The following is an 18045-nucleotide window of genomic DNA, read 5'->3' as shown; positions in this document are numbered from 1 at the left end:
AGACGATGCGATGAAGCCCTTGGCCAAGACATTGAACTAATGGAGAAGAGTTCTCTGATGATCTCAAAATGCATCAAATACTAACTCGGATGACCGATTAGGGTTTGATAGTTGACCATACCCTAAGTCATCCAAGGAGCGTCAAATCGATGAGGTACTATACATGCACGGTAACCGATGACGAACAAGTTCCATGAGTGAGTCGATACACACCCCTTTGTATCTTCTAGATCACGAGGTATAGCTTGGCACCCCACGTGTTGGAGACTCGACCTATCAATTGGGTTAAATTGATTTGGCACTAATTAATTTATATGATGATATAGTTAATTAATTTAGAATGCCAATAAAGGTTATTGGGCCACTAGAGTCATTAACTAGACTAATATATGGGCCTAGAGGATTTCGAAAGATATACTTAAGTTTTTGGGATTTTTATAAAAATATTCACTTAGTGTAAATAGGGGAAGACCTTGAACGAAATTTGTGCAGGCCAGAATTATTCAAGGGACCTTCTCCTTCTTCTCCTTTCTCCCCACACACCCTCTCCATGCCCGATGAGATCGGGACAGCGTAACGACGACGATGGAGGTAGTACGGGGCTCGTCAACGAGATGGAAGAGATCCGACGTGCCGAGGATTTTCTGGATGCACCTAGAGGCTGCACATTTGAGTAGCTCGACTCGGCTCACTCGAGGATCTAAGAAATCACGGATGCAATACGTGTAAAGATACTTCGTTTAATGATTTTATCCATGTCGTACGATTTTGTAAAAGTCTTGTGCTGTGTATTGTTTTGATTTCTTCATCCATGTCAAGGCTTCTAGAACTCAGCAAACCATGTCTGCCATGCTATGCATCCCCGGATTTCGTCGCCTGGTCGCGGCTGAAGCATCCCTTTTGCTACTTAAAGGGAAGTGTTCTCTATGGCCTCTAAATCTCTAGTGACTCTGATTTAACTCTTTCTGCTTATAGTGATGCTGATTGGGTCGGATCCCCCTCAGATCATCGCTTTACCTCTAGCTACCTGATCCTCCTTGGTGACACTCCCATTTCCTGGAGTTCCAAGAAACAACGTAAGGTCTCTTTCTCTAGGATGCAAGTTGAATACAAAGCGATCGGTGATGCCACCGTTAAAGTTCCCTGGCTTCGCTTGCTGATCGCTGAACTTCAGTTGCCGTTTCCCTTCCCCCCAACTCTCTGGTGCGACAATATTGGTGCCACTTACCTTGCTGTAAATACAGTCTTCCATGCCCGCACAAAGCTTGTGGACATCGACTTCCACTTAGTTCGGGAGCAAATTGCCGCCGGCCACCTCCACATTCAATTTGTTTCCTCCCAAGATCAGCTTGCTGACTTTCTCACAAAGCCGCTGTCTAAGCAGCGACTGCGGTATCTTCTTCCCAAGATCAGCCTTCTTCCGACGCTGCTCTTGCGGGGGGCTGTTGAAGAAACCCCCAAACGATCGGATTCCTTACGGTCGGATCCCAAACGGCTACATCTCTTAGCGGCTACATCTCTCCTCTCTATGTAACCCCTGTATACACGAACAGATATCAGTGTGTTTTCTCTGTCCTTGTTCAATACATTGTCTTATGTCCTTTCTGTTATCTATCTCTCGCGCGCGATCTTATCTCCCGCCCTCCTCCTTTCTCTCTCTCTATCGCTCTTCCCTTCCTCTGTCGCGCTTTTCTCACTCTCTCTCCCTCATCTCTCTCCGTCCTCTCTCTACTCACTCTCGCTGCCCCATCTCTTTCCTTCTTTCTCTCTATCGCTCTTCTCTTTCTCTGTCGCGCTCTCCTCTCACTCTCGTCCCTCTTTCTCTCTCTATCGCTCTTCTCTCTGCTTCACGCGCTCTCCTCTCACTCTAGCTCCCTCGTCTCTCGCCCTCTCACTCTCCATATCTTCTCTCTCTATCGCTTCTCTCTCACTCTCAGTCGCTCTCCTCTCTTCCTCTTTCTCGCTCTCTGTCACTCTTCTCTCTCTCCCGCTCACTCTTCCCTCCCTCTCAAATATGTAGCTCGGTTCTCTCTCCCTCTCTTTTTCTTCATCCGATAAAGTTTGTCGTTTTTTTCTCTCACGCTGGCTCCTCTCGCCTACTCTCGTTTTTCTCCCGCACGGTATTCCCTACTAGTCTCGTCCCCTCTCTCTCTCTCTCTCTCTCTCTCTCTCTCTCTCTCTCTCTCTCTCTCTCTCGCTCTCTCTCTCTCTCTCTCTCTCTCTCTCTCTCTCTCTCTCTCTCTCTCTCTCTCTCTCTCTCTCTCTCTGATACTACAAGTTTCTTGACCGTTTACAGAACGCATCGCGTTTGCGAACTGTTCCCCACCGAACACAAACGAACAGAACACGAACACGTATCCTGATTTTGGCCTGTTCGTTCGTCGTCGAACAGCATTCCTTCGACGCCGAACAAAGAATTTCGAAACCCTAGTTCACAGAAGGGGCAACTTCGCTCAAACACTGATCAAGACTCTGCGGCCATTCCCCTCAAAAGCGCCTCCTTCCTCCCCCCCACCCCCTCCCCCTCTATTACATAAGAATACGAAGAGACGACGAAGTTTAGAGAAGGAAAAACCATGGATATCGTCGCGGAGGTCCCCGGCTACATCCAAATCTTCTCCGACGGGACAGTCAAGCGCTTCGACCACCGCGCCGGGACCTCCCCACCTGATACATCCAACGCCGCCTTCGAGTTCCACGACGTCGTCGTCGACGAATCGAAGCCGATAACAGCGAGGATCTTCGTCCCAGGCGTCGTCGGCGAAGGCCGCCGCTCTCTTCTTCCCATCATAGCCTATTTTCACGGCGGCGGCTTCTGTTTCGGCACCACAACCTGGCCCAGCTACACATCTTTCCTCGGCGAACTCTGCGTCAGATGCCGGTGTATCGTTATCTCTGTCGACTATCGATTGGCGCCTGAACACCGGCTACCCACAGCTTACGAAGACTGCTACGCTTCACTCGTTTGGATGGCCCTCAATGGAGCGCAATGGCTCGAAAAAGCCGACATGTCGAGAGTCTTCCTCTCCGGCGAGAGCGCCGGCGGAAATATCGTCCATCACTTGGCTCTCCGCGTCCTACGTAGTCCTATCGAGCATTTGAAAGTGGTTGGGCTGGTTATCATTCATCCTTTCTTCGGAGGACGAGTGAGACTGGAAGAGGAGAACTCCTGCGAAGATCAAGGAGTTGTAGACGCTATCGACACGTTGTGGCGACTGAGCTTGCCTGAAGGGGCCGACCAAGACCACCCTTTCAGCAACTTTAAGAACTCCATGGGCTCAGACGACGAGTGGAAGGAGTTTCCCAAGACGATAATCTTCCTGGCTGGGAAGGAGCTGCTGAAGGCGAGAGGCATCGCCTACGGGGCCTTAATGAAGTCTAAGAGTGCGAGAGAAGTGACGGTGGAAATTGCGGAAGAGGAGGAGCATGCTTATCATGTGTTGTTCCCTTTCTCGCAGGCAACCAAGCTTCTGCAATCTCAGATAGCAGAATTCATGGATTAGCCACAGTGGATTTTACACAGAACAAAGAGGACTCATCCTTGACTCGTCGTTTCCCCCCTTCTCCCACTGCTGCATGTTCCTCGCTGACCTCTCCATCTGAGGAATCCCCGCTTTCATTTGCCTCATTTGCTCTCAAAGTTTAGTCCTCGAGGAAAAGACTTCTGCATTACATTTAATCCCTATGTTAAAGCGCCATAGTCTTTAAACATTTTATGATGTTTCATCACGATGAGACTTCTGGAAATTTTACTTTTTGCATGGCACTGTTCAACTCCTTGAAAACGCTTATCCCCCTCTCGACACTTACGTGCAGACTGAATCGCTTTCTGATCTTACTTCTTCATATTGGATTACCGAAATGGATTGTCGTGTCTTGTTACTCAAAGATATTTTAGTTGACTAAAGTACTAAGACAATCAGCCGTGCGCATCATCACAGAACCATCACGTAAGAAAATATATTCAATTGAAAGAATAAATACAACCAAGTATCTCTTGACAAGCAATAATTTCCAGGGGTTCAGAGAACACGCTTCTTTTAGTCGCAAGATTATTATTCTTCGACATCACTATAAGAAAATTTAGTCACTTTGGCCGGTAACACACGTATCTCTTGGGTTCCTTCGTTTCAAAGGCAGTCTTTAGTCTAATCCACAAACACCAAGGATAGGTCTCATGAATCTTTCGCGGTCAACCTCCATGTGACGTAGTATTTCATTCCTAGGATGCACTGACTAGCCAAAATTTTAATTTCCTACGTATGAACTCAATGGGGTCGCTTGTAGGTCATAGGGGGCTCCTCAGGGATTTGAGTTAAGCTTCCATTCATAGAGGCCTTACCTGCATTTTGCAGTGACGAATCCTTCTTTGTTGTCAAGATTAACTGAAAACGGAAATGTGTCATTTGTCATGTAGGAATCTCACTAGAAGTCTTTAAATTATGATTCTTTATAACAAAAGAGTCTTTTAATTAAGATGATCGTATCAGCTTCAGTGTAGGAACAAATATTTAGAGAGGAGATTGAAATGCCAGAAAAAATGATGAGCATTGAAAATATGATTGGCACTGTTCAAGATCTTCTGACGGCTGCCATCTCGTGTATTCCCTTTTTGTAATAAGATGGTTCTTTTCATCCATTCTCAGAACACAACTTTTTCGCAAATGTTTCTTTTCTGCTCAATTTTTATCTTTCTTCATCCAAACTCAGTTTCACATTGGATCGTGTCCTTGCGCCTTTACAAAATAGTACTTTACAAGAAGGCTCCTCTAAATCTCCATTTCATCCATGGGATTTGGAGTTTCAAAACACTTGCCCAACTTACTCCTTATTTGAGTAGGACTTCCTAGTTAAACAGGTCCACACTTGCAACATTGGCATCGGCTTTCAGGAAAGTTTTGACATCGGAAATAAAATGAATAAACAAATCACAAATTTGGGATCCAATCGGTATGAATTCGAAATTAGTTTGTCTAGTGGCTATTTATTTACTTGGACAACAGAATTGGACTGAGCCCTGTCACCAGAATTGGACTGAACCAAGTGCAAGCATAAAGTTACAGAATGAAGGGGAATTGTTTTCCTAATCAGACAACCGCGGGATATTAAATATATATAATAAAGGTAAGTTCCAATATCTAATATTAGGAAAAGAAAGAGACATTGGAAACCTTCTAGTCAGGCTGCTAGCCTGGCAACAGCCAGCTCCTTGAGCGTCCTCACAGACCTCTGGAACATCTTCAGACTTTGCCCCACATTGTCCTGTGGAGAAGAGCGAGCCATATAATTACTTTGAAGCCTACACTCGGATTCATTTAAGTGAATAAATAAATAAATGACCAGAACTGTACCTCCCTAAGTTGCTCGAGCCTCTCCAAGACTGGAAAGAGCTTCCCACAGAGTGCCGAAAGGGACCCCTCCAACGCGATCTCCCTGCAACACACGCGGAACCATTATTACTCTCCCCTCTTGTGTCTATATTAAGGCTCATGGACAGACAGCGGACAATGGAATAAGACAGACGGGATGGACTGAATGGCATTCCCGTTAGACATCTATCAGATTCTGCAGTTTTGTTCTGTTTCCTTCTGAGGGGAAACCCAGAGCAAATCACCAGCACTTGATGACAGAACAGAAGGCACAAAAGCTTCCATTCTGTTCCCATTCTGAAGTCAGGATGGATGACTGATGACAATCAGGGATGGAACGGACCCCAGATAATCATCTGTCTCCACATCCATGAAGAAGTGGAGGTAAAGGCATACCCTGGCTGGAAATGAACCAACAGAATGTTCACTGCATGCTCTGCTATCTGCAGCAACAGGGAAATGAGACGATCCCGCTCTCCCGCCACGTGGCACATTTCAACCATCGCCACGTATCTCCTGCAGTAAAGAGAATATCAGAATTGGGCATTGGTTTGATCAAGAGATTTTTTTTTTTGAACTATTTGATCAAGAGATATGAACAAGTGTTAAGTATGATTACTACCGTTTACGAATAGTATCAGATGGAATGATAGAGCTCTCTCGCCTGCATGATGTAATGATTTCGTCGACCTCCTGTCTTGGTAGCTCATTAATATTCTCGATCTGAGAAAAAAAGGCCAGAATAAAGCCACGGTGTGAGTACAAAAACTATTTCTGACCTCTTTAACTTGCAACTGTACCTTGTTTAGCAACACGGACATCTCTTCCAAGGTACTTTCGAAAGCCGACGTGATAGAACCAAGAAAAGAAGTAATCAAGAGTAACCTGGGCTGCTGGGATTCATCACGTCCTTCAATGTTCTTTGCCGAAACCTAGCCACAGAGGTTCCCACTTCATCAAAGCACTGATGTAGAAAGAGAATTCAAATATCTAGCTCGGTGTATGTTACATTATTTACAAGATCTTCTAGAGGAAGGCAAAAGCACCAAACGTGAGACGTGTAGAAGACTTATAAATAATCCAAGAATGGAAAGCGCCGAATTAATTCAACATTTCTTCAAACTTCCTGGAAAAGGCGATTTCAGAGCAAACAAAAGGCTGGAACAGCAGGAGAGCACCTGCTGTCTCTGAGGGATAATCCAGTCCGATTCCAAATTGTTCACTAGTCTTTCTCGTTCTTGGATTCATTCTTTGGGATTTGTTTTTTCTGTGGATCAATACAATCGAACTGGTACCGAATTTGACTTTTTCTTCGAAATAATTCGAGCGCACTGGTTCAATGATTTTCTTAAAGGAACAAGTTGATAAGTTCTATTCCCGGAAATACCAAAGGAGGAAGGAGAAATCCGGTCAACAGACCGTTGACCAAGACCAGTAAACAAGGAGGGGGAGAGACCTCTCTACTCTATAAATAAAGACCCGCACTGGAGGGGGCAGATATGTCTTTTCATTTTCTTGAAGAAGAACCCGATTAGTTCAAATCGGGAAAGGGCCAAGAACAGGGCGGGAGATCTCGCCAACTGCTTGGAAGGAGGAGCTCGCCATCGAGGGAAGCCGCCTGGGAGAAGATCTCGTCCGACGGAGCTGGAGCCACCTTGATCGAAGAGGAACTCCTGAGAGGAGTCGTCTCGGCGTGGGAGGGGGAGCGCCACCGAAGGAGAGAGCTTCGTCGTATCTGGCGATATCCAAACATTCCTGATATATTGGAACATTCAAAACCTTATCTAGCTGCGCATTTCATCCTATTGGAATTGCATTGATTGAATGTCTATCACAAGTATACATATCAGTGCACAAAATGATTCAAACGTCAAACTTGGTATTACGATATTATTAATTAGCACGCGTCCACCACTATTCCATGATGATATTTTATAAAACGAAAAAAATGTAGAGAGGAAATAAAAAATACTGGCATAGATAGATGTGCCGTACCTGAAGCCGTAAATGCTTCTTCACAACCAGGCTATATAAGTGCGATATGAGTGCAAAGCAAACCCTAAATATGAATAAGTTTGGCTCTTTCCGGCTCTGAGAATAAGAAAAAATGCAAGATAATCAGGCTCAGGGGAAAAAATACAAGACTGGAGCGCTCAAATATGAGAATAATCTCACCTCAATGAAAGTCGATTCATCAAACGAGAAGGTAACAAACATCAGACGAAAAAGCTCCTGAATGAATCCGTACTTGTCTTCTTCTTCATAAGGCCACACCTACAGGACGAAAGCTAAATCATGAGTTTTCCTCGGCAAAGCATTAATGTACACTCAAAAACTTAGCGAAAGAATGATTTACCGCACCTTGCTCAGTATATATACAACAAGGTTGACTTGTTCCAAGGAAAACTCGTCAGCGCTAGACACGTCCTTCCGCAGGATCTCATCAAAAGTAGATTGGTGGGCCCTCACAAAATCTAAGACTTCCCGAACTACTTTGTCCTTCACCTAGTAATATATGAAAATACTGTTACAAAAGGGAAATTAATCCATTTAAAATAAAAATCAAAGGAGATGAGCACAGGAAACATATCAAAACGGAACATAAATTCAAGCAATTGGACAACAATCCGGAGGGAAACACGAAAGCTAATTGATAAGCGTAAAGGATGAACTGATACCTCGAGTTGTTCCGATAACACCACAAGTGATGTCAAGCTAGAAACTAATCTCAGTGCTGGAGAAAGGACCAACCCTCGCCTATCATCCATTGCAGTAAAATCTCGGACTGAGGGTTTGTGTATACTTCTACCAATGCCCTTTAGACAAGAATTCACATTATGAAACTCCATTACATGCGTAGAATTTCGTTTGAATAAAGTAAAGACATTTATGACGAGTTCGTCGTACCTTCATTTGTGAATCGAGGACCCTACATGATCGTAAATATTCCAAGGCGCCCATGGACATAAGAATTTGTCCACCATATTTCTCGTAACTGTGACTGATTCTCAATAAAAAAGCAAGCTTTGCTTCAAGGGTACAAAGACTCTGCATGGAATCCAATGATTGACAACCATCCTGGAAAAATGAGCGAGAGAGCGACTCAATACCCTTTGCAGAGTGGGTTGATCCCCAATTCCGGGTGATCTTCCTCTTCTTGCAAAACAAAATACCGTTCGTGGGGTATAAGGATAAAATTTTGCTTTGTGTTCACCTAACGTTCACATTACGGTCACTTGAAACAAAAAAGTGGTTTATAAAATCATTGGAAAGCTTTTAAAACTATCACAAAGTGATCGGTATCCCATGTTGCAAATTGGAATTGAATGAAATGGAAAACAGAAAACGAAGGAGACACTGATAAAAGAAAGAAGCCGTGCCCAATAATTGTGAAAAATCAAAAACATCATTAAAAACATTGGCAAGAATATCGATCTAATTTGTTGGTCATGGAACAAAAAGAAACAGAAGAAAATGAATTCTAGATAAAGCATATACAGATGGTGCTCTTAATCAGTGCACAAAGAAGGCAGCACAAAACACGAAAGAAAAACTTGAGACGTGCTTATCAGCTCAAAAAATGCAAAACATGGGACAAAAGTGAGTTATAAAGATGGGTGAGCAGAGATGATGTGGCATTTCTCTGGGTAAAGAGCTCCATGACATACCCACATAGGAAAAGCAAGGTAAGAAAGCAAAAACTGTTACCAGAATGAGAATAAGAAATGTGCAGAAAAGCTTGGGCCGGAAGGGAAATGTCGCGGAGCACAAACCTGCCACGGAAAATTGCTGACATCAACGAGGCAAGATCTCAGAAACCCTCTGCTTTGAAGCTGGCCTAAGAAAAACCTCTCTTGATCAATGCTAATAAACACATCTAGAACATAAAGTGACATCGCCTTCCCAGCTTCACTCCCCTGAGTTGCGTCCCTCGTCAACTGGATGCACGAAATATTCAGATGAGTACATTAGTTGGAAGCATTTAAGTCTCGAGAGCATTGTCACATTCTCATCCATGTCGTTATTCATCTATTTTCCATTTTTTTGCACAGTTTTAAGAGAAACACCCACCAAGTCAAGCATTCCTTGAGCCTCTCTCTTCAATATTCCAAAGTTGGCATGTGATAATTCAGCTTGCTCTCGGTCAACCTTTGAACAAGACCCACGTCATTATATTAGGCCTAGCACAGAAAACACGTACTTAACGCTAAATGAGGTAAAACCTTGTAGAGGTCAGAGTCTTCTCCTTCATTTTCTTCCCGCAGCAAGAAGCCTAAGACTGATCTTGAGAAATCAGGGTGAAGAATACTCCGACAATACTGGAAGTAACTGAGAATCAACGCATACTGCCTGTAAGTCAAACATTAAGAAAGTTATGCTCACGGGAAGGGGAAATTTAATAAAAACGTATGGATAGACAAGAGAAGATAATACCGTCTCCTAAGTATTTCTGATGACTCGCTCCTCTGAATAGCCATCAAAAGCTTATGCAAGAGGGACTGGCATGCCCCTGTAGGGAGATGCCTTACAGAAACAACATCAAGGCATGTCACATTATCCGGATCCACACTGATGGGGCACACGTACCTTTCATCTCTCAGTTTTGCCATGCAAGTCAGGGCAACCTAAAGAAATTGTCAAAAATGAAATTAATAGAATATTGAATCAATGTGACCAAAATAAATTCCAAATACCTGACTCAGCATGACAGCCATTTTTAGAGAACAATCTGAAGAAACTGAAGCGCCCAAGGAAGCATCAAGTAATCTAACAGAGTAATCAGAAAATATTAGGTACTTCGATAACTGGAACAAAAATTTTAGGCAACGTCTTACTCGAATAATAACTCAGAACGGTCCTCAAGAAACATCATTCTTCTAGACACTGAGACCTAATAGGCACAAAAAAAATTCAGAATAAGTCTAATATGAGGAAGTCAAGGGCAGATTCGTTTAGGAGAACTGCTGATCAACCTCGACAATATGAGTCCAAGCTGTGAGAAAGTGAAGCTGAGCAGCTTGTTCTTCAAGGCTAGTGTTGTATTTCCAGCCCCATCTCAGTAGTTGTTGAATTGACTCCTTGATATTGTCCATATCTGCTTCCATGCCAGGAGAGCCGAGATGCGGATGCATAAGATTCAGCATCTGCAAAACTCTAAAATGAAAACCCAGCACTATGTATGGCATAAATTCTTTGTAATGGCCTTAAGATAAAGATCAGAAAATAGATAACCAAGAAGATAACTGAAATGCGTCGGAAAAAAGACAACTTTACCTGCCAGATCCTATCGTGGAAAGCTTCGAGATCAATTAAGCGGTCACCACGTTCAGAATAATAGTATACACCGCCTTTTTCAGAGGTGGAAGGATTTTTTAAAACATCGTCCACCTTCAGATAAAATATGTCAGAAATACAGCTTAAACTGAAGAAAGTTTCAGAACTTGCCCCGAAAGATTAGATGCTCACCCGAAAGTCATATTTAGTATTAGAGAGAATTTGAGAATAATTACTGCTCGCGTCTGAGCATCTGAACAGTACGATGTCAAGCAATCTTAATATCTGAAACAAATAAACACAACAATTTATTTTGCCGCTGAAAAAATGTCAGAGGACAGGAATTGATATTGGCAAAATATGATAAAATTTGAAGCACTACAACGAACAAATCATAAATGGACCAAAATGTCTCCCATGAGACCCTATGTTCAACTATTCGACTGCAAAGAAAGTCTGGAATTCTCTACGTACATCTTTAAGTCGCGCACATGGGCCAATCCCATCTTGTATTTCACTGGTTTTGAAACCAATGAACTCCTACTTGACATGATGAAATGTTTTTTCCACCTTGTATTTTCGCTGGTTCTTAAACCAATGAAACCTACGACTTGATATGATGAAATGTTTTTTTATCTACCCTTCTGGCCGGTGGCTTGGTCAACAGCCGACTAGAGAAAGAGCTCGATGACAAGTTTCTTCCTGATACAATCTCCTGTTTCACTTTCTGAGGGATAAGAATTCCTGTTGAGCAACCAATTGGTCGTTAAACGATATCTAAGATCTATACATGAAAGATCCAGAATGAATGGATAAACTGAACTGTCCAGAAAACAGACTGTTGATAACAGTAGGAGAAGATGAATGCAGAAATGAGAATAGAAGAACTCGAGAAGCTTGGTGGAACTTCTCCCCTTCTAGTCTCTGGTGCACTCCCCGCGTCGCAACCCTTAGCCACTCTTGCCTGCCTTGATTGGTAATTCCAGGATCTAACTTCTTGAATTCATTTGATCTCCCACCTCGCCCTTTATTTAAAGCGCAACCAGAAATGTGCCTTTCAGTTGGCACGTGCAGATACTCCTTGCAATGTCCTTCGCATCTTTCTCCAATAAGGTCTTTGTATGGACCTCATCTCTTTTCTGTTTGCAGAATGTCTTTTTGAGATCAACTTTTGAGAATCTTGTTTAGGCTCCAACAACGTCTCTTTGTCCTCTAAGGCCCACTTGTACTCCTACCAACACAATTGGATTATCTGATAAACAAAGCATTCTTTGACCTTCTGTATGTTTTAGGATTTCAAAGGGAGTTCAAGAAGACGAAAGCCAATTGGGTGCAAACGCAGATCAATCCTATTCAGATCAGGATGACACTATGCCTTTGCATAGTGCAACAAGGCATGGCTTCAGCACTAATTTCTGACCAATTATAACGTTGAAATTATAATCATCCCAAACGATTTGAAACTCCAGTACATAAATAATGAACATAGCACCTTACAACCAGAGTAATAGATGCGCGCAATAGGCACAGCATCATGATGCGGGTGGAGAATATTCAGCTTAAGAGCCCTCAGCCAAAGTTTATGTTACCCATCGCACTACTTATGTACTTCCCATCGTCCTCCATCTCATAAATAAGTAGCTTTCTGTCGCCCTCGATCCTTTAGTTCATGCATATTTACCAACCTAGAAGCTTTTTCCCGTTTACTCACTCCTATCTTGGGACCTTTGTTAGAAAACTAAATGGACTGCAACGACTAACGTACCACACAGTCAACTTACATTACAGGGAAAACGTAGGATATGCCATTATTTAAGAACGAATATCAAAACTAGGTCCAGCCCCTGGTAGTATTAACGAGGATCACAATACTAAAACATCTTACATCTCGAGCAGCCGTGGAGAACATAACCATATTTGACAAGTCCCATGAAAAGTAGACCTCTTTCTCCAAAATAAACAGATACTTCTCAAGATGTGAAATGATTCCCATTCTACCAGGGAATAAAGCCAGATGCCAGAAGAATGGTTTTGACAATTTCGCAATATTAGCTAGTTTTTTGTAATATAACTAGTATAAAGAAATGAGAATCTTAACGAATCCATCATCTTCATCTGTCCCCTGGAGAAAATACCAAAGTGTGTAACATCCATTCAAGCAAATAATGTAAAACGAAAATAAGGGAGTCACAATTCTGACGGCTGGCGACTGGACTCTGATATTAGTATGGGCAAAACATTGTATCCTTATTTGCACCGGTAGATAACAACATAAATGAAGAGAAGTTCCGCAAGCAAAGCATACCTTACTTCTGCTGACTGTACAGCTTCCAGAACGATGAGAATCTACAAACAATCCTTGAGAAGACTCTTTGCCCGGGTAAATTTCACCAGAAAGTTGGCCAAAAATGTGTGAAAGGATTGAAACACATGCATCTCGGTGAGTGGGGATGGCCATATCAGCAATATGCAACTCCAAAGCTAACAGCTTTAAAGACCAAGCTCTCTAACACAGAAATATAATGCAACCAAATAAGAGTTTAAGAGATACCTCAACAATAGATATTAAAAGAAGCAACTCAATGAATACTTTTCAATCCATCAACCTTAAAAGCCCCGAAAATTCATCCACTGGGCATAGGAACTAGATAAAAACATCTCAGTGGAAAAATAAATAAAACGACCTTTCTTACAAGAAAATGATAGAATTACACTCTTCGGATTGGAAAAGAAATTCGTACCTGATGAAGAGAACTAATGCGAAGGGCATGAGAGGTATTTCTCTTAGGAAGTGGGGACAGTGCCATTGTCTCCAAGTGCTTTTCAAAAAGATTGAGTAATGCCCAGGTTAAAAATGAAAAATGAAACATAAACAACTAGGAAAGCCTCAAGGTGAGGTCAAGACCTTTGAGAAGAAATGATATTTCTTTGTGCTTAGAAGATCAAGGGTCGGCCAACTAGTTAAGGGCTCCGTGCATAATTCATAAAGAAGCTACACAAACATAATCCAAGAGCTCCCACATCAATACTGAGATCGTAATTTTTGTATTGTAAATGATAGAGTTACCTGATAACTAAACTCATAAAGCAATCCATTTGCATGAGGGTTTGACATTTTATCCAAATTTTTCAGAATAACCTTCAGACAGCTGAGAAAAGTATACAGCTAAGTTATGCTTGGAACAATAACGGAAACTCACCGCATCAGTAAAAGCATTAAAACACAACCTGTAATGGTATTTTGGATCCAACACTGTGTGATCGACAGGTGCATCAACGTCAAACTTTAAAAGGAGATGAGTGATGTTTGGTGCCGGACGAGTAATATTATCCAGAAGAAGCTGGAAAAAAATAATTAAAAAATCGATTAAATCTTTAGACAGGAAAAGATGTAATTGGTCACAAAAGTACTTCAGACTGACCTGTAATATAAGAACCCCCGAGTCATCCTTATAATTTTCGGTGAGTTGGAACTCATCAAAGCGAGTCTCTAAACAGGCAGCATAGTCTTCCACTAAACATTTCGCAGCATTTGATTTCAACAGCACAGGCACTAGCCCCACTATGCGGGAACTGAAAAGAGAAAATCAAATATTTCAAAATAATAAGTTTTGCTAGCGTGCATTGAACAGGGGATGCGGTGAATTTTTACCTGAAGATGTTCATGATTTTTATTGAACACTGCTGAACCTCTGGAAGAAAATCATATCTAACATACTCTAGTAAAGCAATCATCTGGCCGTGATCTTGAGAGAGTATGATGTCCAAAGGCTGAAAACGTAATTCTTCGGCATCATTACGTGAGCACATTCACACAAAAAGTGAAGCTATTTAGGCGAGAACCTGGTACAAAGGACGCCAAGAACCTGCCACCAGGAGATCCTTCTCGAAGACTAGAATTAGGATTTCTAACGATAGATGAACGGCCTTTTCCAAAAGTTGGCCATGGGTTTTACTACTACGATCATGGATAACAGAATTCACCCCCAACAAAAGAATGCTCATAACATTTCGAAAGATAGTTCTGCCACACATGAAATCCTGCAAAAGAAACTCGCCGCCGGGAACTTTAGAACGTTTCACATAAATTTACATGTCAGTGGCTTTTGAAAATTAGACGAAATCAAGACAGTTGAGTCACAAGTTGAGTTAAAAAAAAAAGTAAAACCTTAGGCACTACTTCTGATCCCATACCAGATCACAGGAAAGGAAATTAGGTCAAGAAACAGAATAAAGCTTTCTTTTAAATACAATGTGAAGCAATCAACATATCAAAACGTTTTTTTATGTTTTTTTCTGTTTTTCCTCTAATTAAATGCATGTACCGCTACCCTATGATTTTTGAAGACCCTACAGGGATCTAATAACTATTGAAATGAAACACTTAAATTTGGGTTGAAAATAGGTAAGGGATGCCCGGAAATTGGTTAAAATTTCACTAATTCACCAGTACAAGGCCATACGAACTACACCAAGAGAAAATACTACAGTAAAAATAAAAAAACAACTAAATCAACTACCGAGATCAAAAACAAGTTGCGACCCAAAATAGAATGGAAAACATACCTTGAGAAGCTCTAATAGTGGAATTTGGTTTTCAGGAGCCGCTGCCTGAGACAATACAAGTTGGCGAGACGATTCCATATCAACAATATCATCACTTAATTCGTACATAGTCAGTATCCTTTTAACAAAAAAAGACATAGTCAGTATCCTGCCAATGCACAACCAATGATTCTTTAAAATTCATATTAAATTAACGTATTAATGTTCAATAGTTTGAAAAACTTGGATAGTTATGACGCAAACACAATGGAACATTTAAATAATCAGACCATGGAGCAGTTTATAATTCGTGGACAATATTCGAGGGATAAGAGACTGACATCTTAAAATGTTGCAGACAGGCAACAACCAGCTCCCATTTCTCATGGGGATCAGCATACGCTCGTTGAGGAAAGAGACCAAAAACATGATCACATATAAACCTGAATATCCAAAGAAACCTAAAAGGAATCGCAACAGAGAACGTTGAGATCAGTGAACGGTTATACATTGAGGAGAAGAAAACATCATCACAAGAAAGATAAATTACACCTTTGTCCATGATCACCAACGTCCTTTTCTTTCTCAATAAGGGAATTCAGCAACTTAAGGAAGGATATGGTAGATGGATATCTCTCCAGCCTCGCTTCTACTTCATTCAATTCAAAACGCATGTCGTAAACCTGGAAATGTTAAAAGCTTAAGCATAATAAAGACACATCACTAACTAGAGTTTCGCAAACTTGACATGTCATGGAGACTATGCATTCACTACGATTCCAGTACATTAACCAATAAGGCACTTTTAACAAAACATAGAATAGGTCAAGGGTGTACATCCGCCAACTGCAAAGGGCATTAAAAAGAGTAATAACAACAATGTCCCTATACTCCAGAGATATTACTTTTCATTAATCTCAATTATACCTTGTCACAAGAGATAACGAGTTCTGTGATTGTATACACCTTAAAATGAATGTTTGAACTACTGAACATGACAATGAATAAGATAACATAGATATGAAACATGATATCTTCAGCCGCATACAAAAAACGGGTAACGATGACAAAGACTTCTTGGGGAATGAAGAAAACTAAGATGAGTGACAAAAGTCGCCAGAAGTTATATAACCCCCAGAGATACCTGTGCACTGCTTCTATTGAGTGGACTGACAACCACTGGTAGATCATATTGTTCAAGGTATGCCCATATAGTATCCTTCATCACAGTAGAGACATTAACGAAGGAGCCTATTGCATTCCTCAACGCTCCCTATAACAAATTCAAATTAGCGCACAAAGCATTTTTGAAAAGTAGAAACAAATATTATGTAAAAGAATACCTTTAAATATGGGGGAACATTTTCGAATCCAAGAAGTTTAAACAAAGGCTCGATGTCTGTGAACCACTTTTTTCTCTCAAGCGGACTTCCATGCTCAACAACCTGCAGCATGCAAACTCTAACGATAAATCCGACACTTCACTAACGATAACTTTTACACGCTAGCATTTTGAAAGAAGTCGACATGCGGAAAATAAAGGGTACTAAACCAAAAAAATTAAATTTGATTTAGTTTTGAAGAACTTAAAATCTTATTTGGTGGAAAATCAGTTATCTTTAAGGCCCATAAATCAGTTTAACTGATGATTAATATTAATTCAAGGTCAACTTAGGGACTGCATGAAATATTTCAACTGTCAAAAGCCAAGAGGATTACTTCAATGCAGAAAGCTAGAAATGTAACTGAAAATATGGTTATGCATTAAAATTGTTGACCTGAGGAGTTATCTTTGTTATATGTCGTTAGTCCAGTAAGTGGGCCACTTCTTATATGGCACATATTTCCTCTCGGTGTTTTTTCCTTCGTCGTTGTAAGTGGCTCTTAAGTGGCCTGCGTGACTGTCTTCTGCGTGACTGATTCCACGTGAGAATAAGTCACTTACATTTGTGGGGCCCAATGACCCAATGTATTGGCTGGTATTTAAACCAGCTCGGACAGAATGGAAGCATGGCTTTTAGGCTTATTTGATAGCATCGATGCCACTTTTGTTTCAATGTCAACGAAGGAGGGGAGCATTAAGAAAGAAGAAGGCCAACATTCTTTTATCAAAAATCGTAGTAGACTCTTTCATGGAGGGCTGCGCTCACAAGAGGTTTCCTAGATACACATGACAAGAATCTAAGCAGAAAAAAGTTTTAAGGCTATGATACTACCGTAAAGAAAAATACATAGGTGTATCTATTTCAAATTTCCCATGTAAAGAAAACTCAAATATAATGCCCAATTGAGTCCAATTGAGAAAAGAGAGAAAAGAGGGAGAGAAGAGAGGTTCAGAGATGGAAGAGAAATAGCTAGGGGGGCAATCACGAGATAGCGCAACGAGGTTGACAGAGAGATAGAGCTAGGAGGACGGAGAGATAGATCCACCGGTTGAGAGGGGGAGAGCGAAAGAGGTCTGCCGGTGCTTCCCCGCAAGGAAAGAAATACCTGGATTGAGGGAAGAACCAGAAAAGCAAAATGAGAAGAGGGAGACCCGAGGGAGCAGGAAAGACTAACTTAAATGGTTCTTACCCTCTCTCAAAGAGAAATGGGCTTAAATAGTTATCTATGTGGGTTCAACAGGCCACTTCCCTCGGTTATTGCAACATCATTTATCACGATAAACTTTCCAAAAAAAAATCATTTATCACGATAAGAAAGCGAAAGGAGAGAATTACGATGAAATGGGTATCAGGAATGCAAATTTCTGGGATCCAATGGAAGGTAAGCGTTTAGTCTTGAAAAGTAAATGTGAACTTTCCTTTGAGAGCTTCTCCTCCAGCCAAACCTTAGGCGACGGGTGGAAGGAGACCAA

At 41.5% G+C, this 18045-nt stretch overlaps 2 protein-coding genes across 3 annotated transcripts in view; one reads left to right on the top strand and one right to left on the bottom strand.

Annotated features, from left to right (window-relative positions):
* The first annotated feature begins 2309 nt into the window (after positions 1 to 2309).
* On the top strand, positions 2310 to 3774 carry LOC144703952 (putative carboxylesterase 17). The gene has a single exon (XM_078576259.1). It carries the CDS (start codon positions 2577 to 2579, stop codon positions 3501 to 3503), a length of 927 nt encoding a protein of 308 aa, XP_078432385.1. The 5' UTR covers positions 2310 to 2576; the 3' UTR covers positions 3504 to 3774.
* Positions 3775 to 5005: 1231 nt separating this feature from the next.
* The window catches only part of EMB3142 (nuclear pore complex protein (DUF3414)), a 43235-nt gene continuing 30195 nt past the window's right edge, over positions 5006 to 18045 (bottom strand). The window contains exons 14-46 of one of the 2 annotated variants that reach the window (XM_078576257.1): positions 17619 to 17678; positions 16532 to 16633; positions 16333 to 16461; positions 15741 to 15871; positions 15530 to 15649; positions 15210 to 15327; positions 14487 to 14684; positions 14296 to 14414; positions 14066 to 14216; positions 13872 to 13984; positions 13711 to 13792; positions 13549 to 13635; positions 13385 to 13462; positions 12949 to 13149; positions 10836 to 10928; positions 10644 to 10757; positions 10343 to 10513; positions 10205 to 10260; positions 10064 to 10136; positions 9804 to 9994; positions 9593 to 9719; positions 9441 to 9518; positions 9143 to 9307; positions 8277 to 8447; positions 8048 to 8185; positions 7731 to 7874; positions 7545 to 7643; positions 7365 to 7460; positions 6170 to 6301; positions 5992 to 6092; positions 5766 to 5885; positions 5352 to 5433; positions 5006 to 5262 (exon numbers count right to left, since the gene is read on the bottom strand). In XM_078576257.1, the coding sequence (XP_078432383.1) occupies positions 5179 to 5262; positions 5352 to 5433; positions 5766 to 5885; positions 5992 to 6092; positions 6170 to 6301; positions 7365 to 7460; positions 7545 to 7643; positions 7731 to 7874; positions 8048 to 8185; positions 8277 to 8447; positions 9143 to 9307; positions 9441 to 9518; positions 9593 to 9719; positions 9804 to 9994; positions 10064 to 10136; positions 10205 to 10260; positions 10343 to 10513; positions 10644 to 10757; positions 10836 to 10928; positions 12949 to 13149; positions 13385 to 13462; positions 13549 to 13635; positions 13711 to 13792; positions 13872 to 13984; positions 14066 to 14216; positions 14296 to 14414; positions 14487 to 14684; positions 15210 to 15327; positions 15530 to 15649; positions 15741 to 15871; positions 16333 to 16461; positions 16532 to 16633; positions 17619 to 17678 (3924 nt within the window). In that variant the 3' untranslated portion in view covers positions 5006 to 5178. The remainder of the gene's footprint in view (positions 5263 to 5351; positions 5434 to 5765; positions 5886 to 5991; positions 6093 to 6169; positions 6302 to 7364; positions 7461 to 7544; positions 7644 to 7730; positions 7875 to 8047; positions 8186 to 8276; positions 8448 to 9142; positions 9308 to 9440; positions 9519 to 9592; positions 9720 to 9803; positions 9995 to 10063; positions 10137 to 10204; positions 10261 to 10342; positions 10514 to 10643; positions 10758 to 10835; positions 10929 to 12948; positions 13150 to 13384; positions 13463 to 13548; positions 13636 to 13710; positions 13793 to 13871; positions 13985 to 14065; positions 14217 to 14295; positions 14415 to 14486; positions 14685 to 15209; positions 15328 to 15529; positions 15650 to 15740; positions 15872 to 16332; positions 16462 to 16531; positions 16634 to 17618; positions 17679 to 18045) is intronic. The other variant, XM_078576258.1, reaches the window with a different exon arrangement.

Source organism: Wolffia australiana, chromosome 5, assembly GCF_029677425.1.
Source record: "Wolffia australiana isolate 7733 chromosome 5, ASM2967742v1".
Taxonomy (NCBI): Eukaryota; Viridiplantae; Streptophyta; class Magnoliopsida; order Alismatales; family Araceae; genus Wolffia; species Wolffia australiana.
The sequence above is the reverse complement of the archived record's forward strand: the minus strand, read 5'-3'. Positions and strand labels throughout refer to the sequence as shown.